Source organism: Nematostella vectensis, chromosome 2 (genome assembly GCF_932526225.1).
Source record: "Nematostella vectensis chromosome 2, jaNemVect1.1, whole genome shotgun sequence".
NCBI lineage: Eukaryota > Metazoa > Cnidaria > Anthozoa > Actiniaria > Edwardsiidae > Nematostella > Nematostella vectensis.
The window spans coordinates 15,078,151-15,106,022 of NC_064035.1; the positions used below are offsets into that span (position 1 = coordinate 15,078,151).

The 27,872-nt window shown below is 40.9% G+C and overlaps 3 protein-coding genes across 5 annotated transcripts; 1 reads left to right on the forward strand and 2 right to left on the reverse strand.

The window, feature by feature from the left end:
* The first annotated feature begins 66 nt into the window (after positions 1-66).
* LOC5521842 (atrial natriuretic peptide receptor 1) lies at positions 67-15,806 on the forward strand. 3 transcript variants are annotated; one of them, XM_048723935.1, is made up of 12 exons: positions 67-1,930; positions 2,246-2,527; positions 2,815-2,946; positions 3,523-3,620; positions 8,161-8,281; positions 9,100-9,243; positions 9,711-9,788; positions 11,408-11,548; positions 11,821-11,938; positions 12,188-12,256; positions 12,375-12,549; positions 14,008-15,806. In XM_048723935.1, the coding sequence occupies exons 8-12, from the start codon at positions 11,430-11,432 to the stop codon at positions 14,340-14,342; spliced, it is 816 nt and encodes a 271-aa protein (XP_048579892.1). In that variant the 5' UTR covers positions 67-1,930; positions 2,246-2,527; positions 2,815-2,946; positions 3,523-3,620; positions 8,161-8,281; positions 9,100-9,243; positions 9,711-9,788; positions 11,408-11,429; the 3' UTR covers positions 14,343-15,806. The 3 variants fall into 3 exon arrangements, with proteins under 3 accessions (XP_048579892.1, XP_048579891.1, XP_048579893.1); XM_048723934.1 differs by having other exon boundaries at positions 67-2,527; XM_048723936.1 differs by lacking the exons at positions 67-1,930; positions 2,246-2,527; positions 8,161-8,281; positions 9,100-9,243; positions 9,711-9,788 and having other exon boundaries at positions 2,929-2,946.
* LOC5521841 (transmembrane protein 79) lies at positions 5,380-6,491 on the reverse strand. Its single transcript, XM_001641576.3, has one exon. The coding sequence runs from the start codon at positions 6,437-6,439 to the stop codon at positions 5,888-5,890; it is 552 nt and encodes a 183-aa protein (XP_001641626.1). The 5' UTR covers positions 6,440-6,491; the 3' UTR covers positions 5,380-5,887.
* A 471-nt stretch (positions 15,807-16,277) lies between the features above and the next one.
* Positions 16,278-27,174, reverse strand: LOC5521843. Its single transcript, XM_001641577.3, has 12 exons — positions 27,084-27,174; positions 26,725-26,918; positions 24,170-24,317; positions 23,551-23,721; positions 23,282-23,346; positions 22,007-22,271; positions 21,506-21,696; positions 19,003-20,649; positions 18,149-18,282; positions 17,133-17,299; positions 16,822-17,024; positions 16,278-16,514 (listed from the first exon to the last, which is right to left on the reverse strand). Exons 2-12 carry the CDS (start codon positions 26,740-26,742, stop codon positions 16,485-16,487), a joined length of 3,039 nt encoding a protein of 1,012 aa, XP_001641627.3. The 5' UTR covers positions 26,743-26,918; positions 27,084-27,174; the 3' UTR covers positions 16,278-16,484.
* Between the last annotated feature and the right edge of the window lie 698 nt (positions 27,175-27,872).

Below are 27,872 nucleotides of genomic sequence, written 5' to 3' on the forward strand. Positions count from 1 at the left end.
GGTAACGGAAATACATACGATATATACAGACCAAATTATTTACACCTGCCTTGATTGACAAAATTGATGGAAACCCTTAAGTCTCACAGTAAAAACGTCATTCTGCCTGGACCACCAAGAGAAGACATTCATAATCACGTATCAGAAACAATTACCATTCAAGAATAGAATAAACTACAAAGGGAGAATTGCTATCCCATGAAAAAAACTCTGACGTATAAATTTACATATTCCCTAAAGCGGCGGAGAGTTATCACATTCCCAGAAATAAGAGACAACATGGCCGCCACGCATGCGTAATAGTGCACATACAATGTCAAAATGGCTGCCATTTATTATAAGGAAATGTGGGGAGAAATCACAATTTATCAAATTCTCTCGCTTCAGAGATTTTGGGCTCACGATGCAGGACTCGAAAAAAAACCCTTGCCATTCGAGTGATACACTTTCCGTTCAAACGATGCCAGAGAAAGCCCTATAATTTTTCCTTGGACATTGCACTTTTGTTCGCTTGAGAGCATACAATCCTCCATACATTCTCTGTAATTTCATTGAAATCCGGCGTAAAAGTAGTCGTTTAAAAGGTAGAGCTGTTCGCCGCATCACAGGTGCAGGACTTGAAATTGGTAAATCGACTATCCTTTCTATCAAATTGGCCAATTAACTAGGCAGTAGCGCCTTCCAATCTTGTTCCCGAAGAAATAACAATTTATGTAGTTATGACTAGTTCAGGAACCATTATTGTTGTCTTTAAGATAAAGACTGAAGCAAGGAAAACGGTGCGCTCCGCAAGAACAACTTCTCTCCGTTCGTCCGTTCTCCATTTTGTTTTTAAACGGCCCCACGGCTTTCTGGGATAGTCACAGGGGAACCATAAAGCCTTTCTAAAATACATTTTTTTTTTTAAATTTGCGCATATAATGTTTTCCAACCTCAGCAAGACTGCCGCACTTCCATTATCATTGGACGTATCAAATCAGAGATGCCCATTGCACGTTTAAATACCGCTTTTACTACTTTTATTTGGAATTTTAGTCAACCTGATTAAAAACTTCTAGTGTAACAACAAAAGGGAAGCCCCTGTGCTGGCCGGAATCTCGTTTTTATTTGTGATACCGCTGTTATTCCTCGCGGGCCTAGCAAAATGTGAGCCCAGAGAAACCGCTGGCTAATGTCCCTTATTTCTAGGAATGAACAAATAGGAAAAATGACCGGGGCCTAGAACAGAAAGGCGATGTGTGGGTGAAATATTCAGGGAAATAGCGCTAAAAATGTCTACTAAATTTTGTGTGTTTTTGGTTACGGCAATGTCCATAATGTCCGTGGCAAGTTCCATTGACAGTCCTCCAAATGATGTAAGAATTGGTGTATTGCTACCGATGACTGGATACTGGCCAATCGGTAAAACCTCCGCCTCCGCCATAACAATCGCGGTAGAGCGTATCAATCAAGATCAAACACTTCTATACGGCTATAATGTAACATTTCTGTGGAACGACTCCCAGTGTCTAGCGGCAGAAGGGAGTTTCGTCTTGCTCAAGTAGACGCGATCATCGGTGATGGCTGCGATCTCATCTGCGAGCCCGCTAGTCTGCTAGCCGCCGACTGGAATCTTCCCGTGTCCTGGGAATGCCAGTCAAGCGCACTCTCCGAAAAAAGCGTCCATCCCACTTTTGTTCGAACCGTCCAGTCGTTTTCAAAAATGGGGGACCTATTCATGTCGATTTTTGAATATTTCAAATGGAATGACATTGGTATTATCGCGTCCACAGAAAGTATGTGGCAGTTAGCAATGACAAATTTCCGGAAAGCGTTTCTGCGGAATACTTCTATAAACATCCGTTACCTTCAAACTCTTAATCCTGGTAGTCAACTACTGATCGAAGGGAGTACCTCAGTTTGCTAGAAACTGCCAAACTAAACGCTAGAAGTAAGTGTTATACACCGTCCTGACGGTGACTTATCTTATCTTATGACGGTGACTTATCTCCGACTTTGACTTGTCTTATACCCCGTTCCGACGTTGACTTATCTTATGCCCCGTTCTGATGTTTACTTATCTTATGCCCCGTTCTGACAGTGACTTACATCTTATACCCCGTCCTGACGGTGACTTATCTTATGCGCCGTTCCGACGTTGACTTATCTTATGCCTCGTCCTGACGGTGACTTATCTTACGCCTCGTTCTGACGTTTTCTTATCTTCCTTCATGATGTTGACCGTCGTTCTCGCTTTTTGCTTCAGTTCTCATTATGTTGTGCTCTCATGCTTCACGCCATGGATCTAGGTATGCTGAATGGCGACTACGCGTTTCTTACGGTTAAATTACTACCGTCTGCTGCAATTGGTAACAACACGTGGATGGGTAATGACGGACGCGATAAAGACGCGTCCCTAGCGTTCCGCGGAATTCTCAGTATCTACGTGCGAGAACCAGCTACAGATTTGTGGAAGGAGTTCAAGAAAGAAGTTCGCACTAAAATGGAGGATCCTCACTTCTACATCAAGCTTAAAGATTCAGAAAAGGTAGCACAACTCTTCTCCTACAGTTTGATTATTCATTTCAAATATTTAAAGCAATATAACAGCAAGAAGAGACACTGCTGGCAAGCTGTAAAATCTAAATTGATAAGGGCACAGGGCACACCCAAAGCATGCATTTCCATCGGACTATTTAAGCAGGTAATTTGGGGCATATTCAATAAAACATCTTGATGGATTTCAACACGCTACTCAGTCCAATTTATCTTATGCTCTTCCAAACTTTACAAGGTCAATGTCCATTAAACTGTTTTCACGTGATTAATGTCCAGGGGCATCTGGTAAAGTGGTTATTGAATCCTCGGGAGACAGGGAACCCGATTATTCCTTGAAGTATTACGTGAACGGGAGCTTCCAGAATATCGCGGACTTCAATCATTCAACAGGAGGATTTTACCTCAGAGGTAAAGAGAATTGACCCATCACACATTTTGTTTTGTTCCGATCCCGTTCTAAATCAAGTTTGATGCTCGGACTTTTAAAATCCCGGCCCAAAATTGCTCTCTGTTTCGACCGCGCGCTGGGTGGAGCTAGAGCTGAAAAACGGACCGCTAATGTTGCAACAATGAGAAATTGTCTCGCCCATTTCTTTGGGTAGTCGCTCGGCTAGTGCGAGAATCTTTGGAAACTGTGTACTCGAGGTATCTACAAGTAGATATGAGGAATGCTACTTTCACCTCATTGTTAAAAACGTATTTCCTTCCTGATATTGTCGTATCGCAAGGCTTTTCAAATCCTGTACGATTTATATGCACAAATATCACATTTTTATGATTTGCTAGTTATATTGAGACGTTAATATTCGATGAGTGAATTCCACGTTAAATTTCACTGATAAACGACGTCGCACGAGTTCTTGAACCCTTTAGTTAAATTATTTGTGATTGATATTGATGCGTTTTGATAGGTTTTAGCCAATCAGAGCGTTAGTAAGAAATCAACTTTATGATTTCATCGCATACTATTTTGTGTTTTTCTAGACGTTGCGGTGATATGGGCGGGTGGTCGCACGACACCTCCCCTCGATCAGCCCGTGTGTGGATGGATGGCGAAGAGTGCTTTGGAAACGAACAGAAAGGTGAAGTTTCTTGCCCACCTCGTCCCCAGGGTCTTGCTCTATGGCTTGCTCTTAGTCAGCTTTTTATCTTAAGGGGCACCGGAGTTAGCATGAAAATTTGCTCAAGACTTAACATTTTTGATTTTATAAAAATCTGATTTTTTTTATTGAAAAGAGCTTCTATCTTTTTTGTCGTTGTGATGTTTCACAAAAGCTGTATTTCCAATAGGCAACCATAAAAGAATTTCATAATTTCAATTTTCTAACTTCAATTTCAACCATGGGATTGACATTTCTTTGTCTCCAGAAAATTGCCAGCTTCACGATTTATCCTTTTTCCAGTTACAATAGCCATACACTTGTTTGTCGCACGCTTTAGAAATCGGCTAACAAAAGACGCCATGCGATCGTCGTAGACGCAGAAGATATTCTCATGACGAAAAGCTTAAGTCGTCTATATAAACGAGCATAACGAGCTACTTTGCGTAGAATTAATTGCTATTAAATAAACAACTCACTCTCATAATAAGTCAAATACCTAGTTTTAAAATCAAGCAATAAACCAAAATATTACAGCGTTGTTATTATCACGATAACTTTTAGATTCCATTTTAATTAAGTTCCCGTAAGAGACCAACACCTATTGTTCAAGTTTTTGACGCCCAGTGGTCGCTTATAAGAGCAAGCTCTCGTAAAAGACCAGCTCCGTTAACGACCACAATTCTCAGTTCCCAAGGTGGTCGCTTACGAGAGCTTCAACTGTATTATTATAATGGGGGCTTCAATCATTTTTGCCAATTTTTGGCCGATTTGGGAATGTATGCACTAGCTTTTCACAAATTTCTCATTGTAATCAAAGAACCCATACCCGGCCCCATACACTGAAATATTTATCCTGTCAGTAGTTTGAGAATTTCCACACTACCAACAATTTTTGGTGGCCTCCGAGGCAGGACACGGGCTTCATGACGTTTGGTAAAGTCTGAGATTTTTTTTGTTTGATCGTTTGCTCTTAAAAACTGCTTGTATTGATATTTTTTTTCAAAATCAACAAAATTCCACCTATTGCCATCGGCCCTAAATTACAATCAAGTAGGCTAAGTGACGGGCTATAGAATAGTTTCACTTAAAATGATATTATCTTATGTTTTTTATCAAACCGCTACCTGGTAAAGGAAGGAAAAAGGGAAGGAAAAAGCGGTCGAGTTACGCATTTACCAGGCTGCGTCGGTTATGCGCGTCCTTTGATAGAGTGTGGAAAGAGCTCGCTGGAGAAGCGAAAATTCAACCAGTTTAGGCAGGGGAGCACGGTAGAATGTGTCTTATTTACTACGAAAATAAACCACTGTTATGCAACGCGTCATGTGTGTTTGTTTTGTATGTGGAGATATCAGTTGCGCTGTTGGGGGTGTGGGGCTCGGTTTATGAAGTGGATTATGCTTGTCAACAGGGTCTTTGTTCGGATTATACCCGAATATTCACTTCGTGCATCCTTCGTCGGCACTTCGTGTCGACACTACGCGTATCGGATGTCTTCGGGCGGTCTGTAACCGACGAAACGAACAAAGACCCTGTTGACAAACATAATCCACTTCATAATGCAAGCCCAACACCCCCAACAGCGCAATTGATATCTCCCCTTACAAAACAAACCAAATGACGCGTTGCATATTAAAGTGGTTTATTTTTATAGTAAATGAAATGAGGGAGGCTAGGTGAGAATACGCGCAATATTCTGCACTAACAAGATAATAAGCGGGCTAAATACACCAATACAAACTTACAAACAAATAAAAATTATTAAGCAAAAACATATTCTGTTATGGTTTCAAGTATAAATACTTTCTCCTTCAATATAATATGGCCAAACATATAATATGCCATGTTGATATAGAAAGGAGTGTTATAGAAACTTTAAAGAAGTGTTGAAAATACAGCGATTTATTCGCAAGGAAACCTAAAAAAAAACAGTCTAAAAATGAAGTATGATATGTTATTGACGATATTTCATTACAAATATCTTGTTTACTTGCTTGAATTAGCCGATGGAAATGGATGCTTCAGTGACTCCGCATTGAGCGGGAGTATAAAATGGCGGCGTGATTGGCCTTCTTTAAAGAGTATAAATGTTGAGTGATTCAGTTACCTCGGATTTAAAAATTAACACCAATTTTTAAAATAATATATAAACTCAGTTACACTAAGTATTCAATATCACCTCAAAAGTTTATTTAGGTAAACGGGAAATTCGAGTTATCGTGGTTCTGCTGTACCAAGCTCGAGATTGTTCACCCTTGAATCATTCGATACAGGCAGTACATAATAATAGCAACGGTAGGAAGCCACGTCAGCGCAAATCCGAAGCCTCTAGCCGAGAAATGAATCTTGTATCCAACGGCAAAACACAGCCTACCCGTGACAAAAATCCCTACCAGGACAGGAACAACGAACATCTGCTCGGCAGTGAGATAAGTAGTGAGAACAAGCGACGCGACGAAATGCAAAACAAACTGCTCCACAGTATTCTTTAGGTACTTTTGAGGTATCTCTACAAACTGCTTTGCACTCTTATCCAACGGATTGATTGCTGCCGTCGAGAACCGTGTACGTGCGACCCAAACTATGCCTGCTTGAACGGCAAGAAGGGAGACGAGCTCCCATTGTAGTGTGAAGGTGATCCGGTCTACGAAAGTTGGTAGAGCACGGATCTTCGGAGGCGATTGCTTGACAATGAACGCCACCGTAACTAGCACAATGATACCCAGAGCGATGCTCACAATTACGTAGCTCTGGAGTCTTCGCTGGGACGATTTCTGCTTGGCGTTTGTATCGGAAGCCATCTTTCTTCTCTCCGTCGCAGCCGTTCTAGGCACAGGTACCCCAAGCTCACTATTTATATGAATAAATTATAGTGGGACCTGACAGTGGAGTATTAAAAGTGATCTGGGTGAAGTTTTCAACCAATTTTGCCGGCATTTCAAGAGTTACGTTGTTCTATTTCCCCTGGGGTTTTTACGATTTTATTTTACTTTACTGTGAACCATGACACACACTGACAAACACAACGTAAGGTGAACTATAATTTATTCATACACACAGTGAGCTTGGGGTACCTTGGGGTTCTGGGCTCGTCACGCTAGGCGGCGCTTGAGCCCCAGTAACCTGGTAATGAAAAAAATAACGACACACATTCCTTTCCGATTCTAGACCAATCATCATTTAGTTTCTGAAACGACCCGCGCCACAAAACCTTGGCCAATCAGATTGTTCGTCTTATCATGTCGTATTAGTCAGACATATATGGTGGATTTCAGGGTGGACTCAAATATCTAAGCAAAGGTTGCGAGTCGAGTATCTATTATCTACAGAGGGTAAAAACTGGATACTTTAGTTTTACCTCGCGCAAACAAGAACTTAGAAATTTGAGTCCACCCTGCAAAAACACCCTGCGTACAGTGTGATGCTGTGGTGATTCATTAGAAAATTATTTTCTCATCCAGGCAAAGCCAAACAAGAAAAAATCATCATGAATCAACCTTTGCTTGCAAATATCCATAAGCAAAGCACTCAATTATGCAACAAAAGACTTCATGATGTCCTGAGACACTCTCCTAATATGCTCATAGCTGTATTTTTCATGAAAAATACAAGCAACCATCAACTTGTGCTCGCTTCAGCACAACGACGAGGGATTAAAAGTGGGGACCGCAAAGCACTGTTGGAAAGCTTGGATACCGCTGACTAGGTGCAGCTGTGTTTGACTTTGACGGGCTGTATAAAACTCAGAATAAGGGGGGAGGTATCTGTTTTCAGTCTGTTTTTTGTAAATTCAGCTCAAAAAAGCCAGGAGTCAATGGGTTAACATTACTAGAATACAAATAATGGACTGATCCCAAAAAGCACTACCATTTATTACATATTTATACTTGAATTCCAACTTATAGTGCTTGTAAATAGAATTAAAACTTCACACACCACAAAACAATCTTGTCCTAGCTCGAGGCGATGTAAAAATAAAAACAAACAAGAGGAAAGCAAGATTTGATCTACAAACAACATCTTTTCTATAGAAGGCCTGCTTTACTTCTATCGGCAGTAATGTGGACAAAGTCAAGATGCCTTTTCTAGCAAAACAGAGTTCCCCTGCCACTTTAAATACCTATAAGCTTATGATGACTAATTTAAATCCTGTTTTCTGAGTTTTAAAGCTATGAAAAGTAAATTTTAGGCATAAAAAGCTCACCTTTTGTCGAGGTTTGAAATCGTTGTTTTCCGATCATGCGTTTGCTCCTTTTTTGCATAAATCACGTTGGTTTCGTAGCTTTACTTCTACTGAGTTTCCTTTTTTACACATTCTATCGGACTATAAGGTAGAGTTGGCATTTTTATACATCAGGAAGCGCTTTGAAACCTCTCCCCTCTGTGTTTTGTACTTGACTCGTGCCGCCATCTTGAATTTGTTTCTCACTCCACGGCGGTTGATTGACAAATGAGCCGATGCTTCCAATGGAAGCACCCTTTTATACCGCGCCTTCGTGTTTAAAACAATCTCTTATTGCAGAAAGTTACGGTATGAGGGAGATTTGGCGCAAAATACATCTTGGAAAATCAAATATGCTGATATACACATCGAGTCGGAGACCGCTCCTATTCACGAGAAGGAGAGTGGAATCAGCCTGTTGGTACGAAACATGGTTTGTCCGGGTCCCGTGTAGTCATTTTGTAAAATAAAAAAATACCCCTTAAAATACCTGCACACCAAAAATTGCTACCCTAAAAGGTACCCCATAAGCAAAACATTACTCGTGGCACCTCTTTTTGTGAACAACTTAAATCAGGTTGTTCCCTGCTAGCAGAGGCCTCTTTTCTCTGTATTTCGCTGTGCTTGCGTTCGCGAGGAAAAGAGTATCTTTTTCTCGCGAACTCCAGCCCAGCGAAATGCAGAGAAAAGAGGCCTCTGCTAGCAGGGAAATCAGGTCGCTATAGGAAGAAGGGGGGTGGGGGGGCGAAGCAAATAAAATATCTAAGGCTTGCCCCCCTCGTTAACAAAGTTTTCAAGCCATGGCCTTGTATACCAAGCGAATACGATCATGTTATCTTGGATATATACAGTGGACTGTCGGTCAGTAACTCGATCAGTATCAGTTTTTTACTTTAGAACCTTTGTTTCGCATTTTTATTGAATTCTACTCCCGGGAGAGTAACCGAATCATTCGATAACAAGATCTCCCATCAGCTGGCAGGGATCTCCTGTTATCGAACTCTAAAGCATGACAGTATGCTATTACGATCGCCTGTAGTCTCCCTCGCAGCCGTTCTGGACTCGTCACGCTAGGCGGAGCTTAGCTCAAGACGGCTCTGGCGATCTAGTGAGACTAGATAGCTAGTAGAATCTCCAAGGTTATCGTGGTTAACTTTATAGTATTGCTTTTATAAACGGCATTTCAATCAAGCTTTCAACAATATTCCAAGTAAAAACTCTACTCTTGGAATTTCTTAGCCTTCGCCAAAGACGGAGTCAGAGGTAGAAAGTCCAGCTCAGCCGTCAGTCGGCAAAGGATTCTCTCCGCTGAGCCGCAATGCGCGAACGAACAACGAGGATAAGTTAGGCGAGGGTTACGTCACCAAGCTGGCCTCGTACCAGGTATATTAGACAATCTGTGCCTGGTTCCTCCCTACTCACACTAGCCCCTCAGTAGCAAATCCAGGGAGGTGTGGTTAAAGACAAGCCATCATTATCAGAATCATATCATCATCATCATTACCGTTATCATTATCATCGTTATTATAAATATCATTATTATATCAGGGCCGTAGCAGGGGGTGGGGCACTGGGGGCACGTGCTCCCCCAATATTTTCAAAAATTATAAATGACCAGTAGGGGCGTGGCTGTGCCCCCAATATTTTCTTAATTTTTCAGTATTGTGCCTCCAATCGTTCTAGGCCTGCTACCGTTCTGTATATCCAATCATGACTAAGCCCCCCGCACTTGTACTTACCACGCAATGATATCCTAAGGCTTGATTGTTTAAAGAATGTCTAATCAGACCACGCGAGCAATAACAAATATGGGCGAAAGGAGTTCTTTAATTTGGTATTTTTTTTCTTAGGGTCGCACTGTGGTTGTCAAGAGACTTAACAAAAAAATCGTTCATTTGTCGCGAACAGTACTTATCGAACTAAAGCAGGTGCGTTTGCTTGTTCGTTGTCTTGTGGTCATTTGACCAAGTCTTTAGTCTTTGCCTTTATGTTGGCATAATGTCGTAATGTTGGCTATAACCAGAAAGTGATTTGTCAACTCCCTTTTGGGACAAATTTGTTGTACACTCTTTGCATCTTCGACCCCCTTAATCGTTCAACTTTTGTACCCAATTTTAATACAGGAAATACAGTGAAATACAGGAAAATACAGGGAATTACAGGTGAATACAGGGAAATACAGGAGAATTTAGGGAAATACAGGAGAATACAGGGAATTACAGGTGAATACAGGGAAATACAGGAGAATTTAGGGAAATACAGGAGAATACAGGGGAATACAGTGAATACAGGGAAATACAGGAGAATACAGGGAAATACAGGAGAATACAGGGAAATACAGGAGAATACAGGGAAATACAGGGAAATACAAGAAAATACAGGAAAATACAGGAGAATACAGGGAAATACAGGAGAATACAGGGGAATACAGGGTAAACCAGGGAAATACAGGATAATACACGGTAAACCAGGGAAATACAGTGTAAACCAGAGAAATATAGGGAAATACAGGAAAATTAAGGAGAGAATATAATTATTAATTATAATACAATATAATATACTATTATGATACAATTTGATATGGGTACATGAAGTAGTCACCTAGCAGAGGATTTTGTGCCGGGGGGGGGGGGTTCGTTTACCCACAAAGCGGACCAAGTTTGAGCGGGGGGGGGGTCGTTTACCCGCAAAGCGGGCCATTCTCTCTTAGGTAGCTCGTCCTACCTCGTACTGGTATTAATTTTTCTTAATTAGGGCGGGCCTTCAAGACAAACTCCACCCCTGGCTACGGGCCTGGGTAGTGTGAGCGTGGGATACTACGAAACGAGCTGAAAGGGGGATTGCGTCAAGTAACACGAGAAAAAAAATTGAAGGCATTTAAAGAGCTCATAATGGGTTTTCCGTGGGTTGCAGTTTATTCAACTACCCTGTCATTATAGAAAACGAAAGATAATAGGTGCGAAACCAGGATTTTCTGAGGGAATCGGTGCGCAGTCAAAAATATCATACGAAAATAGTAAAATATTTGGCGATCGTTCAACTAGAAATGATCCATGTTTTTGGCGTTCAAGGGGGATGGCTCTCCCCCGGCCATCCGTATTACATATTGAAAGAATCATCATGTTCCTGCCACCATTGTGGCCTACGGGGAATTTCAAACTCCATGCGCATTAACATTTCAAGAGTTGTTCAATGCAAGCCCGTACCGGGGGGGGGGGGGGGGGGGGGGGGTTGCAGGAGGGGCGAACGCACCCCCACAACGGCCAAAGGTCCACTTTCGGTTCTCAATAGACGTGCTATTTTTTGTAGACAAAACAATTAAGCATCAGCTAGATCACTCAGGTATGTAGCCAAATCCGACAATAAACGTCCCTTGAAGATAGTGCAAAGGCATGGTCAGATTTTCATCAGAGAAATCATCTTCTTCCCCCCCCCCCCCCCCCCCCCCGTAAATATTAGGTCCACTTTTTCGGATTTCACACCCCGTCAAAAAAAATCCTGGGTACGGGCTTGTAATGTATTTAGTCTCATAATATACTTATTTCAGGGGAACAAATATCATCGAAAACATGGTGTCGTTGATGGAAAAGCATGCAAATCATCTGGAGCAGCTGGTGGAAGAGAGAACACGCCAGCTAAACAAGGAGAAGGAGAAAACAGATCGCATCTTATACAGATTACTGCCTCCGTAAGTTTATCACACAAATAACACCCACCGGAACCGTGAACAACCGTGTATTGTAGAAATCATAGACTTACAACTAACAAGAGCACATAATCCACACACCCCATCCCCCTTAAAAAAGTTCAATTCACTCCTCGTTATAAGTGTAATGTGTTACTCCACAAACAAACGTCAATCACAAGGAGATCATTTCATGCGCATTTGGCTCAGTCGTCGGCAGCCAAAATAAACTTGAAAGGCGCCTGATGTGCTGATGACTTCTTATTGCATTCCAGGCCAGTCGCTGAGCTGAGCAACAACATGGTAGAGGCGGAGGAGTTCGAAGAAGTGACAATCTTCTTTAGCGATATTGTGGGGTTTACTAAACTCTGTTCCAACAGCACTCCACTTGAGGTAGACAAGATAACTAAACAAGCACAAACCCTACCCTCCCTCCCACCCACCGGCAGATTCCGAGACATTACGGGCTCTTAAAATGTAGGCACATACAACTAACCCTGACTCGTGAGACTGCAAGTCATATATAGCTGTCCATATATTTCAAGCTCATGCTAAAATAGAGATATTTACCTGGTTATTGGGTCATTTGTTATAGGACAATAATGACTTGTGACGACTTACAGGATATTTTTTGTTCCGCAGGTGGTTGATTTTCTTAACAGTCTGTATGTGGCTTTTGACGAGATCATAACAAGGTTTGACGTTTACAAGGTAAATTACTGAATTAATTGATTAATTGAGACTCCAACCTCATAAAATGCATTTCCAGTTTTGTTTAGACTGTTAAAGTTTTGAGGGCACTATCTAACTCCATGTGCCTTTTGGTCAGGTTGAAACGATCGGCGATGCGTACATGGTGGTCAGCGGTTGTCCTGTGTTGAATAGTATCCAACACGCAGCTGAGATTGCTAGTATGGCGCTGGACCTGATGAGTCACATGACAGTGTTTCGCATACGTCATCGACCTGAGGACCAATTGCAGCTGCGAATTGGGATCAACACAGGTAAACCGTACGCTATAGTTCACCTAGTGGAATATACACTGTTAACTTTTTCCCTTCAACCCACAAGAAATTTTCCATTTGTTAGCGCTAAAAGCGGATCGATTTGGCCATTTTGGATTTCAGTGGCAGGGGCCGCAGACCATTTTTTTGACGGGGGGGGGGGGGGGGGGGCTGAAAAAAGAGTGGCGGGAGTGGACGGGGGGGAGGTCTGGTATCAATTCCTCACCCTCAGGGAATTTGAGTAAATTGAAAAGAGAGCTCATATCTTGTATTTTGGTAAAATACAAAAATTACTAATGTAACAAAGTCTCGTGTTTTTATTCACAGTACGGTTGTCATTAGAATGTGGATTTTTAATTGAGTAGTAGCACAATAGTGCAGCCTTGAACACTTATCAAATCCAAGTGAAATTCAGCTGAAATTTACGCCATAGAACATTATTTAGAATTTTCTTTCCCTCTATTTTGAAAAAGAAATGGCGGAAAATTTGAAGGGGGGGGGGGGGCTATAGGCTTTATGACTATACTAAAATCTAGCTTTCTTCGCAAATGAGTTTCCAGGTCTGTTTCGGTTTAAAAGGGCGTTGCCTGCGGAGGGTGGCTAGGCTTTATCAGTTCATTACAATTATATCACACAATGATGGCGGTAGCAGCCAAATGTTCTAATGAATTTGTTAGGCATTTTGCTTTACCATAAAAATAATCACAGGAACAGTATTTCATACGAAATTTGTTTCATGCGAAGGCATTGAATTTCGCATTGAATGTCAAAAACGACCGTCATGCTTCCAATGCGATGTGTACAGGGTGAGTCGGTGCCCACACTCTTATAAAAGTCTACATTTTCTAAATAGCCAGTACCCAAAATATAAGAACCTATTATGCAAGACAAAATCTAGGTTCTTACACTCAGGTTTTTACTGCGAATTTATCTCTGATTTTTTTTCAACTGGGCGGGTTTTTCTTGGAGGAAAGAGGCCAAGTCAAACTCAAGGTGACTAGCAAGAATTTGGTGGCCAGCTCATCTGTTTTTTATATATATATAAAAATCAACGCCCACAATCAAATGGCTAAAAAGTATTTGGAGATACAGCCCCCAGGTGCCCCTCTACATCTCTGGATGGTTCCTGAAATCAGCGCCATTCCAGGCATTAATTCTCACCCTGGTCCCAGAGCCTCGAGCGTTGCCAGATTTCTTGCAAAAATTACACATCTGGAAAACGGCCCATTGATGTCATTGGGTTTATAAAATAAGTGTTTTTTTTGAGTGGAAAAGCACCCCATTGTCAATGGTGCTTACCCTGGTCCCAGAGCCTCGAGTGTTGCTAGCTTTCTTGCAAAAAATACACATCTGGAAAACGGCCCATTGATGTCATTTGGGTTTATAAAATAAGTGTTTTTTTGAGTGGGAAGGCACCCCATTGTCAATTGTGCTAATACGCCCATTTGGTTATTCTAGCGCCGGGGCATGGTGACGACGTACTGGCTTTTGGGCAAAGAGGGGTTCAACAAACCCCTGCAGAAACCCGCCCCGGACATCTTCGAGCCCGTGTCCGAGACACTGGACGTGTATTACGCAAGTTGACGTGTCACACGTGGCACGGTATTGATGGGATAATTCCTGTGTGCTATACACCTATTTCAATAAAGGTTGTCAGATGGCAAATGGCGATTGGCAAATGGCAGTTCTACGACCGAAAGAAACCATGCATCTCGAAGAATATGGATAATTCAAAACAATCATCCATTAAAGGTTACCAATGTTTGGCTCTGACATTGCTGGACTTTATTTAACACCTTTAATTTTACGAATAATTAGTACCCATAAGCCATTTATCATTCGCCATTTGCACTGACAACCGCTTTTGTGAAATATGTGTATATAAGTCAATTTATGTGATGTGCAAGATTGTAAGCTGAGTTAGCGTTTTGTGATCGGGGGAAAGGCAGCTATACGAACGACAGGTCATGTCAATTTATGTCATGTGCAAGCTGTGTTACCGTTTTGTGATCGGGCGAAAAGCAGCTATACGAACGGCAGGTCATGTCAATTTATGTGATGTGCAAGCTGTGTTACCGTTTTGTGATCGGGCGTAAGGCAGTTATAAGAACGACAGGTCATATCAATTTATGTGATGTGCAAGCTGTGTTACCGTTTTGTGATCGGGGGAAAAAGGCAGCTATACGAACGACAGGTCATGCCAATTTATGTGATGTGCAAGCTGTGTTACCGTTTTGTGATCGGGTTAAAGGCAGCTATACTAACGACAAGTCATGTCAATTTATGTGATGTGCAAGCTGTGTTACCGTTTTGTGATCGGGTTAAAGGCAGCTATACGAACGACAGGTCATGTCAATTTATGTGATGTGCAAGCTGTGTTACCGTTTTGTGATCGGGTTAAAGGCAGCTATACTAACGACAAGTCATGTCAATTTATGTGATGTGCAAGCTGTGTTACCGTTTTGTGATCGGGCGAAAGGCAGCTATACTAACGACAGGTCATGTCAATTTATGTGATGTGCAAGCTGTGTTACCGTTTTGTGATCGGGTTAAAGGCAACTATACTAACGACAAGTCATGTCAATTTATGTGATGTGCAAGCTGTGTTACCGTTTTGTGATCGGGCGAAAGGCAGCTATACTAACGACAGGTCATGTCAATTTATGTGATGTGCAAGCTGTGTTATTGTTTTGAGATCGGGCGAAAGGCAGCTATACTAACGACAGGTAATATTAGTGCCAGAGTAGTGACACCTAATAGAGGATAATATAAACAACATATCGCATCCTCGGGCCCTTCGCTGCTGCAGTGTTAATCTACCGTACGCGATACAGCAGTAAGCATAATTATAGGTTATTTCACGGTTGGTGAGCGCGTACGATTTTTTTTTCACGACTTGTGTAAAACAAACGAACGAACAAGCGCAGCGAGTGAGTTTGTTTTACACAACGAGTGAATAAAAATCGTAAAAGCAAACTAACCGTGAAATAACTTATTGTATACATAACGAGATTTTGAATGAGCGAAAAGAACTTTCAGATATAAAACATTTCATTTTGCATGATACATTTGTTCTTGAGCTCTGTTGAGCGAGAGAATGAAATTTTACTGTGAAAATTGAATACAAAGCGTTCAAAATGGAAGACAATAGATTTGCAACTGAACCGTCGGTAGAACAGCCAAGTCTTATAAAATGTAATGTAAGCTTATTATAAATTTCTCAATATGCATAAAATAAATAAAATACAGCATGGAAAGTGCTTTGTACAGTTTTTATTCACTCGTTGTTTTGTATCAAAAGAACTTTCAGTTTTTATTCACTCGTTGTTTTGTATCAAAAGAACTTTCAGATATAAAGCATTTCATTTTGCATGTTACTTTTGTTCTTGAGCTCCATTAAGCGAGAGAATAAAATTTTACTTTGAAAATTGAAAACACAGCGTTCAAAATGGAAGACAATAGATTTGCTACTCTCAATGATTGAATTGAGACACATCAGGGAGTTTCGAGTGAGTCTTCGAGCAAACAAAACGATTTTTCTCACAAGCGAAAATAATGATATAGCCAATCAGAACGCCGATACGGCGTTTTTCACTAGTGGAAAAATATCGTGCGACCAATCAGCTGGCTTCTCTAGCGCGAAGAGACTAGTTTTATCACAATGGTTTTTGGCGCGTAAATCTCGGTATGTATATAATAAGCAGTTACCAAACATCTCACAGAAAAGGCACACTGAAAACATTTATTATAAATATTAGTATGCTACAGTGCAAATATCATATTCTTTACCGATTTTTTCTTATTGTCGTATTCATTTCACGCATATATGAATTATTCTAATTACTCGTGAGTTTGACTCAATATAATATTATTAAAAATATGGCCCCTGTTCAACGAGGGTGTGAAGTTGTGTCGTTTTTATAGCTTGGGTCTTGTCACACCTCAGGTGCCACACGTGGAAACAGCTGTAATGAAAAGAGATTCCTCAGTTTTCATAAAATTTGGTCGGTTGTGAAGTTTTCACGAATCATCAGGTTCAACCGAATTACATGGAGAAATTAAAGCAAATACGACGGCATGGAGAACGTGGCCAAAAATGCTTTCGTGCTATGGACTTAATCTTAGACTAGTTTCGCCACAATCGTTTCCTCCGAAGCATAGTTCCCTCAAAATTAAATTTAAGGGTATAGGATAAGGATATGGTCGCGCATACAGATAACTATTTCAGTCACCACTTTGGCATTCGTTTGTACGAAGTGTTTAGTAACTCACCCCAAGAAGGTTCCTTGGTATATAGCCAGCTTGACCTCGCCCGCCCTCTGCCCACCACCATTCCTTCTCGTTGTTATCCCCTCGCCGAAGCACCCTTAACTCCTCGCCGCACTCGAAACTGAGCTCATCTTGCTCGCTCGCGGAGTAAGCGTAAAGCGCATACACACGGCCTCCATTCACAAGGCCGAAGTTCAACTCGATATCTGAAACACGTGTATAACACTTTAATGGTCTTGGCCTGGCAAATCATAATGATAACTATAAACGTAATGGTAAATAATAGTGATGAATATGACGTTAATAATGAGTACCTTGAAGATACTGCGAGCACTCAAAGAAGCCAGTTGCGGTGGTATCACAACACTGTGCGGGAGTCTTCCTCTCTAGGTTTGTGGTGGCAAAGATGCATGCACCGTGCTCTACCAGGAACTGAACCACCTTTAGGTTATTGTTGACCGCAGCACAGTGCAAAGGCGTCCTGATAAGTACATTAGGCTATTCAATGATCCTACCGTACCGGTACCGCTCTATTAAGCTCCCCATCTCTCTTAACCCGCCCCCTCCCCCCTCTGTTAAACATCCCCGTTCTTACAAGAAAAAAAAAAAACACACAAATACACAAAAAATGATAGAAAACATAAAGACACACTACACACTTTTGAGTGAAACCACAACCACATCGGTCACCACCACCATCTAACCAATGTCATCGACGCCACCATTATCAACGTCATTGTCACCATCAACACCAGTGCCCCCACCATTATTCAAACAAATGGACAGTCTCTTATAAGTGTAGTGATATAAGTCATATAATTATCATCATCTTATAATCACCATCATCAACATGATCATAACCATCATCATCATCACCATCATCATAATCACCACTATCATTATCGCCAGCACCACCACCATCATTGTCGGGATAATATGGTTGGCCATTTTCGTATGTGATAAATTAAAGACAAAAGCACTGGTGCGTTTATAAACTAGCCGGTGGGAGGTTCAAATACAGAGACAACGACGATGATGATAATCATCACCACCATAATCATCATTATCTTCATCATTAGATTCATTATTATATCTAGAATTATCACTGTCATCATCATCATCGTTGTGGTCACTAACACTATCACAATTATCGTCATATCTGCGCCATTTTATTCACTATTGATCGTAACATTTGAAGGTCATTTTCTAGAGGCAACGCGCACAAAGCAGGTTACGCTTTCTAAGAAATGCACTTACAGATATTAACCCAGAGCCTAGTCAAATAGATCATCAGTATAAGTCAACATGCATTGAGCCGGGGATTACCTACCAGCCGTGAGAGTCCGGAAGATTTACATCGCAGCCATACTGAACGAGGAACTGCACAATGCTTAAATGATTCCCACACACAGAGTTGTGCAGTGCAGTGATGCCATCGCTATTAGCTGTGCTCGGATCTTCAACCTGCAAAGAGAAGATAGCATGACGACGCAGATAAAAGCTATTCGCTAGATAACTTGGATTACCTCTTACTTACATTGATACTTAGGGTGCGTTATTTTTACTCGTGATTCCGGAATGAGAATGATTAGAATAGAAAAAGTGCGCGTTCGTTTATCCCGCGTTACAATTCCGGAATGGAATGCAGGCCATTCTAGCCATTCTGCTACCTGTAGCGGAATGACTCAAATGCCATTCTGAACATTCTCTACCAACCATTTCCATTCCAGAATGATAGGAAAAAAACGCGCCCTTAAAGTCATGAAAGAACCGTCAAAACCGTTGGCTTGACTTGCGTATTAAAGTCTTTTAGTTTGTATTTTTAGTATCCAAGAACTCAGTAATTTGGAAAATTTAAACATCCATGGAATATTTTATACTTCAAAAATTGAATTTAACCAATTTTATTGTAGAATGGGTTAGGTTTCACATTGATTGATTAGGTTCGCTACTGAGATGAGCATCTCATTTGCATAGGGTTTCATAGCCTACGAAACAACGCGTCACGAAAATCGGATCCACTGAGGAAAAAACCCTCAAGGAGCACACCCCTCCTTTCGTATTTACTCGCATTCTTGATAACTCGACACGCACTCTAGGCACATGACACACCCGTCAACAAATTCAACCAACAAGAAAAAAAAAACACCTTAACAACACCTAAAGACTCTCGTGCTTACTCACATTCTTGATAACTTGTTTGACATGCTCCAGTTCGCCCTCCAGTGCTGCGTCCAACAGCACAGCATGTGGGTCTAAAATGACCCGTCGACTCTTTTTCTTTTCTATGTCTTTATCACTGCATAAGTGCATATCGCTGCACCTGACATACGAGTCCTTGACAATCGGCCTAGGAGATACCTCGCCATTTCCCGCAGGACTTCCAGGAGCGCCTACATCCTTGTTGGATTCCTGGAGCTCAACGCTCCTCCCTTTTGGAGAAAAGTCAGTTGTATCGCTTCTATTGAGCGGTGCATCCCGAAGGATGGTCTCCTTTGTTCCCGTTTCGACGTTTGAGGATTCACCCTCTACAATCCACTTCATGTCACTTAGTCTCAAATCCCGCCCTACCCCAAGCCCAACGTTTTCTGGAGTCTCATACTCAAGAGCGCCTGGATTCTTAGGGGATTTTTCCTGTAACTGCTGCCCCCTAGAAGCTGCATTCTCCATCAGACGTACCACTGCCGAGGTCCTCAAGATCTTTGGAGAACTGTGATTTTGTTGAGAGCCCCTACAAACGGTGGAACCTGATGGGGAGGTTAGCCCTGATTCCCCATTACGCAAAACCTTTAAACTGCTAGCTTCATTTGTTAGTTGGGACTTTCGAGCTGTTTGCACTGCAGGCGACTCGTCTAAAATTGTGTGTTTCCTGGATGACTCGCTTCCTTCCCTTGTCAATTCACCTTTACTTGTTACCTTTGAGGACTCGTTCCGACTTTCGTGCATTCGTAATGGGTTGGGTCGAGTTGCGTGGTCTACATTTGCCGCGTGCATCTCTTCCGGCCCGTGACGAGTCTCTTTCAGACTGGGTGATTCGTTACGAGTTGGCTCGGCCTGGGAACGTGAACCACTAAGTGAAATTGCAGCTGATTTAAGATTATGTAAGGACGATTGAAATCTGCGAATATCAGGAGAAGCGCTTAGATTTTGTGCAGCAAGAGTCTTGGCTTCGTTACCGCCTTGCTTTAGCTCAGCCATTCTTGACGGCAAAGTTGATGGCAATTGTGATGAGGTTGAAGATATCGATGACAGCGATGACAGGGATGACGGTGAGCTAAGTGGCGACACTTTAGTACCAGCTGCAAGAAAATTCTCGTCCAAACTTAGGGAATGACTATCTTTTACTGATAATGATTGAGCCACATCGTTTGCAAACCCCGGGTGTTGGGATTTTATATGATCACCGTTTATATGTGCAGCGGCTTCAAAAAAGGTAGCCAGCTTCGAGACCTTTGATTTACGCCCAGTTGAAGCAAAATTACTATTGCGACCAATGTCACTAGTACGTGGCTTATCGCCGTTGGTGACGACAGGCTCGTCCTCTTCCGCAAGAGTATCCAGCGTCCTTGAGTGTTGAGCATCCTCATGAGGGTCTTGCATGACGTCATATTTATTGTCCACATTTTCCCATAAGCCATCCTCTAAGTCGAACTCCTCGGGGCGGCTTAGGTCTACGTGGTTGGCTTGTGCACGTGACTTCTTTTGACGAAGATCTTCCGTAAGCTTTTCGACATGGGAATCAAGCGCTGCCAGTTCTTTTTGTTTCTCGGCTAAAAGCTTTTTCTGTACTTGGATTTGAACACTTTGCTGATGATTAAGTTCGTTTCGCATCTGAAAAAAAGGGATGTTGGAAATATGAATAATTAAAAAATTAAATCGAAAGGTTACGCCCTTTTTTCAACCTACTTTTTCCAACGGAAGAAAAGTAATGGCATATCAGAGAGTGTCAACGCAACCAAGTAAGGAATTTTATGTTGAGTATACAAACAGAAAGAGCAGTCTTAAGCCCCGTGCAAACGGAGCCAACATTGCTGGCGAGACTAGCACTGGTTCAACAATGCTGGCGAGCACTGGTTCAACAATGCTGGCGAGCACTGGTTCAACATTGCTGGCGAGCACTGGTTCAACATTGCTGGCGAGCACTGGTTCGACATTGCTGGCGAGCACTGGTTCAACATTGCTGACGAGCACTGGTTCAACATTGCTGGAGAGCACTGGTTCAACATTGCTGGCGAGCACTGGTTCAACTTTGCTGCTGGCCCTGTTTGTATAACATGTTGGGAGGTCCTGTGAAGTAGTTCGCCAACATTTTTTTTGTGATCAATCGAGCATAGCGGTGCCAACAATGCTGCCTGATCTTCACACTGTTTGTATGGAGTTTTATTGTTAGGCTTTTTTTTATAATAACCTTGAAATTGTATAGAGTAAGCCAGCCAATTCCTCAGGACATCATCGATATCCTGTGAAATTATTTCCTTCCTATTTATCAGACTTGATATCAACCCCGAAAAAAAATTATCATTCTCTGTCATATTTTCCCACATTTTATTAGACAACCCGTGCAAGTGCCACTCCTCCCTGGTCCAGAACTCTGGTCTCGATTACTGACACCCCCATAACATAATCGATTTTGTGGAGTTTGATGGAGTAATAATTTCTAAATACACGGTAATGCTAGGAGACTTACCAAAAGTTCTTTACGTAGATGGTCCAGCTCGTGTTTCTGATTGTTGGAATATTTTTCTTCCAAGCCATTTTTTCTGCAGTTTTGTCTCTGCTCCTCTAGTTGCTGTGTCATCCCCTCAACTTTGGCCACAGCAATAGCAAGCTCCTGCTCTTTACTGGCAAACTGTGCTTCCACAACCCCTAGTTCCTTCACTGCAACCGGAAATAGCCATGTTACAACAGAAGATAAATTTATAAAATAATGCAGCAAAACCAAAGAAGCCAGCCTTGGATGTCAACGACCTGGAGACCATGCCCACAAACATTTCTGTGGAGGGTTTTACAAAAAAACAGGTTATAAAAATAGATTTCTGTTTTAATTATTCCCTTTAAAACAATATACTGTATTTTCAAGTTCAGGGTTGTGAGAGAAATATTCTGTAGTTGGATACTTCTAAAACACTGTCAGACATATATGGCAAGACAGCAAATATATTCATTTTAAATTGAAAATTAAAATTACCCAGTGCACTGTTGATGATTCTGATCTCATCTGTATCGCAGAGTAGCTGTCGAAGTTGTCTCATATTCTCATTCTGCTCCTGCACTTGTGTTTCCAGCTGTTTGATATAGGTATTGTTGATCTTGTTTTGTGCACGCTTTTTGATTTCCTGTAGCTGCCTCTCTTTAGTACTTAGTTCTTGTTCCTTTTCAGCAATTTGCTGTTGTTGTTGTAGAACTATTTGATGAATTCTTTCTAAGGAAAGCTGTCCAGAACGTGGAAATAGCTGGAAGAAAATTGGTTGTATTTACAGGAAAGGCAATTCACAAGCTTTATCGTTAAGAAAAGCATCAAGAAAATTGTAAGCACTTTAAAGAGTTGTCATGCTGACCCCACAAGTTAATAGACACTCTTAAATGGGACAGCTCTCATTAATGCACTTTTCATCGGAAGCCCAAACCCCCACCCTAGACCAACATGGGGCATGGTTTGGAGTTAGGGCTTGATGGGAGATTAGTCTGTTTTTGTTGCCTCAGGGGGTTATGGAATAATAGATTTGCTTTGCCCGTGGGGGTGGGGGATTTTGTCGGATTTAAAAGAGAGCCTGGTACTAGAATGTGACCATGTTGGGCTTTTAGTCGGAGAAACATATCCAAGATCATATGGCCAATTTACTCTTTCCCTTATTATGATGTTTTGACTGATGCAAGGAAGATTATAGTAAATTTCTCTTTGGTAGTGGCAGAACCTGATATGAGAATCTCAGTTTTCCCATAAATTTACTGAGTTGTAAAGGTGCTAAAAAATCAAAATTAATCCTTTGTTTCATTATCTTATTAGCCAAAAATAGAGAATTTATTTATGATTTCGAGATCTCTGGTCCAGAGTATTCCTGATTTTTTTTTCTTTGGAAAAAAGACCTGTAATCTTTCTAAAGCTAGAGTTTAATGGCACGTTTTCACTGAGATTCCAAAGCCCTCAACAAAGTAACGTGAGGATCAGGGTGTTTCTGATGACATGGGCATTACAGAACCATTCTTGAAAGCTCATTTTGACTCCATTTTGTACAACTCAATTTTTTTTCCTTTAACATTTAGGTGTATAAGGACTTTCTAGCAAACATTTTTTTTTCTAGATGAATGATATGAATGAAGAAAATTTTCATGGATCATGGTATTCTATTTCATGAAAAGTAGATTGATGGTGGTTATCACCTCTTGACTACCCTAAAATAATGACTGTATAAACAATATTATTTGAGGCAATGTCGTCAAAGCAGTGAATCAAAAGTATTACCTCTTCATCAAAAGAAGATTGTGAACCTTGTCTCAACCCATTTCTTGATGAGATATGCTGTAAACCTATAAAACAAAAGAAAACAGAGATTTCTTATAACCCAAAAATTGGGAAAAAATAGGGGAGCAAATAAGAGAAGTTCAAGGATAAAGTGCACATGAAAACTGACAAAGGCAAATACACATTTCATAGTGCACACTTAATACACTGCATGCTAATACAGAAAAATTTAAAATAATAAATTTGGCTAATGGTTAGAATAGTATTACCATAATTTGATTCAATGTCCTCGAGCATTGGTATTTCGTCATTCAAGTCTGCTTGTGAAATAACAGTAGATACTTCTTCATTGGGCCTTAAGTGAAATGTTACATCCAACAAGTCTGAGCCCCAATCAAGCAGAGTATCATGGATAAGCTCCTCCTCTGGGACAAGACGCTCTGAGAGAAAACACTTAAATTAAAGCCACATTGTCACCAGTTTACCAGAAACCTCAACAGTTAAGAGACAAAAGAATCTTTTCGAATCCGAAATATTTAACAGGCCATCCGCTCTAAATTAGCAGTCACATCCTCAAAGAAACTTCCGACACACTGCTTTCTATATTTTGAAATATTTTTCATGTTTTCCATTAAAAATCATTGGAGATTCTTAGGTAATCGACAGGAAGTAAACTGGTGACAATGCGGCTTTAAGAAACAAATACATTGTGCACAATTTCATCATTAAAAGCTTATTTAGTTATGGCTTTTGGAGAATATTTGCTTCTTTCATATTGTAAGACAAGCACTTTTTCTTTCGAGAAATTCAAACAAAATATTAAAATAATGCTTCCCCTAAGGATCCCCTAATTCAAGTAATTACGGCAGTGCCATGTAGTTGTCCTACCACAGCCTTGCCAGAGTTCCACTAGACAACAGTCTTGGTGGTGAATCTGCCTCTGTAATCTCAAGACTATATCTCTACACTTGGTTGCTTGTGATACGAGAACTTCAGATACTTGTCCATCATCACCAAGGTGCACCTTAAGTTTTATCTGGTAATTGAAAGATTGTTATTTCATATAAGTATCAAATTATTAGCATGATGCCAGCACCAAAGATGGTTCAGGTTACAGTAAAACCATGGGAACTAGGATACTTTGTCAGCGATTTCTTGATAAAATAAACAAAAATGCATTCCCAATTTGTGTTGAACATTGTATTCAGCGAATAAAATATCTCTCACCTTTGTGCAAAATGTCTCATGCCTCCCGATTCAGTAAAATCCTTTCTCATTATAATTCTATTTCTCTTGGCTGAAAACCCATGCAATCGTTGTTTTCAACTCTCAAAACATTTGAAGGTACTGAGTTACCATAGCCTCTTGAGTGTTTGTGACAATCCCGAGCCAGACCTAACTTTGTATTTAGGTTCTATATAAAATAAGAAGGGAATGAAACAATGCTCTACTTCATTGTTCGAAAACCTGCCTTGTTACTGCCAATGTTGTGATGTTGGTATGAGACATACCAACTTATCACGCCACCAACAACATGCCTGGGCATGTTGCTGGGATCTGGGCTAATTTTGTCTAGGTGGGAAAAGCAATGTTTTCCTGCTCAAATAGCAAAGATGTTATATAACTGCCACATGAATTTGAATTTTTACCCAAAACAACAGAAAATTCTGCAAGTTATCGACAGAGGGCAAAGCTTTTTTTTAATGGAGAAGTGGAGAAGGGGGAAAGACCAAATCAAATTAGTAGCTGGTATCGGCAGCCATTTAACTTTCTGGATGAAGAAACGCAACGGTCTGTAGAAACATTTTTAAAAATTAGCCCCGATCCCAGCACTTGTCGCATGCCCGGGCGTGTTGTTGGTGGCAAGATAATTTCAAAGAGAAAGTGAGCTGTCAATCAATCATGTCTCAACATCACAAACATCACAGCATTGGCTGTAACTAGGCAGGTTTTCGAACAATAGAATCGAGTGTTGTTTCACTTCCTTCTTATTTTATATAGAACCTAAATATGAAGTTAGGTTCGGAGAGGGCTTGGGCTTGTTATGAACACTCAAGAGGCTATGGTAATCAGTACCGTTCCAATGTTTCGAGAATTGAAGACACAGATTGGGTGGGTTTTTAGACAAGAGAAATAGAAATATAACAAGAAAGGATTTAGCTGAATCGGAGACATATCGCACAAAGGTAAGAGATATTTTATTCGCTGAATACAAGATTCAACCCAATTTGGGAATGCATTTGTGTTTATTTTATTAAGAAATCGTTGACAAAGTATCCTAATTTCCATGGTAAAACCATAACTTTTTGAAGAAATGCGACAATAGCTATTTGAGAAAGCTACTATAGCTCAATTGGTCTAAGTTGTCCCATACCACAGTCTTGTTAACACCTTTACGAGACAAGTAAAGGTTGCATACACTCTATTTTTTTATAAGAACCTTTTTTATAAGAACATTCAGCCCGAGAGAACATTGTTAAGAACATGTTCAGCCTTAAAATGCTCCAAATATAAGAACGGCTCAGCCTCAACCATAAAATTAGACGTTTTTATAAAAAAAGTGTATTTGATTGAAAACATTATCTGAAGAAATGACTGTTAAACAGATATTATTATCATATCGGCTTGGATGCTTATGTTTTTGTTGTGTGTGTGTGTTTTGAGATTCCATGTGATCGTAAAGAACTAATATGGTATCCAGGATAATATGGTAAACCACAAAAAAAATGTGACAGATAGATAAGAACTGGGCATACAAACTGGTGACATACAGCACAATTAATACCCAGTTTTTAACAATACCCCGAAATAACAAGTCAACAGGATGAAAACGGGATAAAAAAATAGCAATGATTCGTCTAGGAGGATTTGTTTGAAAACAAAACGACCACGATATTTCCTACCGCCCAGCTGTTAAACCTCGTTTGTTATGATCGTAACGGACGTTAAGCCGAAATAAATTACACAATAACGTAACCAAAACACAATAGTTAAAACATCTATTATAGTTAGAATGCCCTATATTAGTTATTCTAACAAACAGAAATGTGTTTGTTTATAATTCGAAAGGACAAAACATCGTTCGATTAGATATTGGTCTTCGATTCAATTGCCAAATCTCTACAAAACTTCGAATTGGTATTTAGTATGATAATCACAAAGGCACACACTATATCTAAACACTTATTCTGTTTGCTGATACTGCATTGATTTGCTTGAGTAATTCTTTTACCAAAATTACAAAGAACTTCCAAAAAACAACTGGAGCAAACCGACAACAATTAGATCGAGAGACCTCATTTGTTATCGATTCAGCTGGAAACCTTAAACCGAATGCATCAGCTTTAAGCCATACAATAGTTCTTCATTCGCACCGCGCTCAGCGGAAATTATATTAAAAAAAAAAGATGCCCGAAATAAAAATAGAAATCATTTGTACCTACCCGCGATATAGCCGCCATGTTGTTTATTTTACGTCTTGTCGCAGCAACGCTAGTTGGCCGGGGGACTAGAGCCTAGTTATTGCCTCGTTTTCATGTGGCGGGAATTGCGTGACTTGCGTGACATACATGGCATTACCACTTTCTAGTGAAGCCACAGGTAGCCCAAGCTATTTATTTGTCCCTTTTTATATTTACTTGAACAGTTGGACATAGGGCGAAAAACAAAATTAGAAACAAATAAAAAACAACTTGTTGAAAAGACGTGTGTAGTCTAGCGTTGTGTTTATGTTTTATATTTTGAGTGTTCTCTAGCCGTAGCACATTTTTCATGATTCAAGATTCACGATTTGAACTCTTACCAGATCGAAGTTAAAAGGAAGGCCAGTAATTTTGGATATACCTCACGTTCCTTCCTCAACACACTTCCTCCTCACAAATAGCTGAAGTCCAACCGGCCCAAACCTCAGCGTACACGATTTTCGATTGCAGAGGAATCCGGAAAATATTCGTCTTTTTGTCGTCGAAATATGCTTGACCACAATGAATTGCCTCGTCCCTGACTCATCCCCGCGAGCGAAAAAAACATCCCGTGTACTTGTGGATGCGTAGGTTTTGTAAGGGTTAAAAAGGTCCCTAGCTAGTTTTTCTCTACCCGGAGATATGTGTGTACATTTTTTTGCTCTGATTTTGATGTTAAGGGCACGTTTTTTGCTCTAGTCCACGTGTTCGATACCCTGGAGATCAGAGGCTCCGAGAGTTTTTCGAGCGAAGCGAGAATTACAAGGAGCGAAGCCAGCCCATTTGAACCCCCGCCCCCTAGCATGCTGGAAAAAGCGGATACTCAGCGGGAAAAACCCTTTCGAGATTAGTGCAGAAGAATTTCGACGCTCCCTCTCACACGGAACCCTTTTTTGCGCTCGCGGGGACTAGGCAACTTACCCTGGGCACCAGAGCCGCCAAACTTCTCACGTCCAGTGACGCTCAGCCAGAATGCCGTGACCTGGTGGCCAGGTCACGGCATGGACTCTGGTACCCAGGGTAGAGGCAATTTTGACGGTTGCCAAATTAATCGAGCTGATATAATTGGTGGAACTACCGTAAGGCCCAAACTTGGTGAGATACAGTACTTAAGTAAATATGTGAAAACA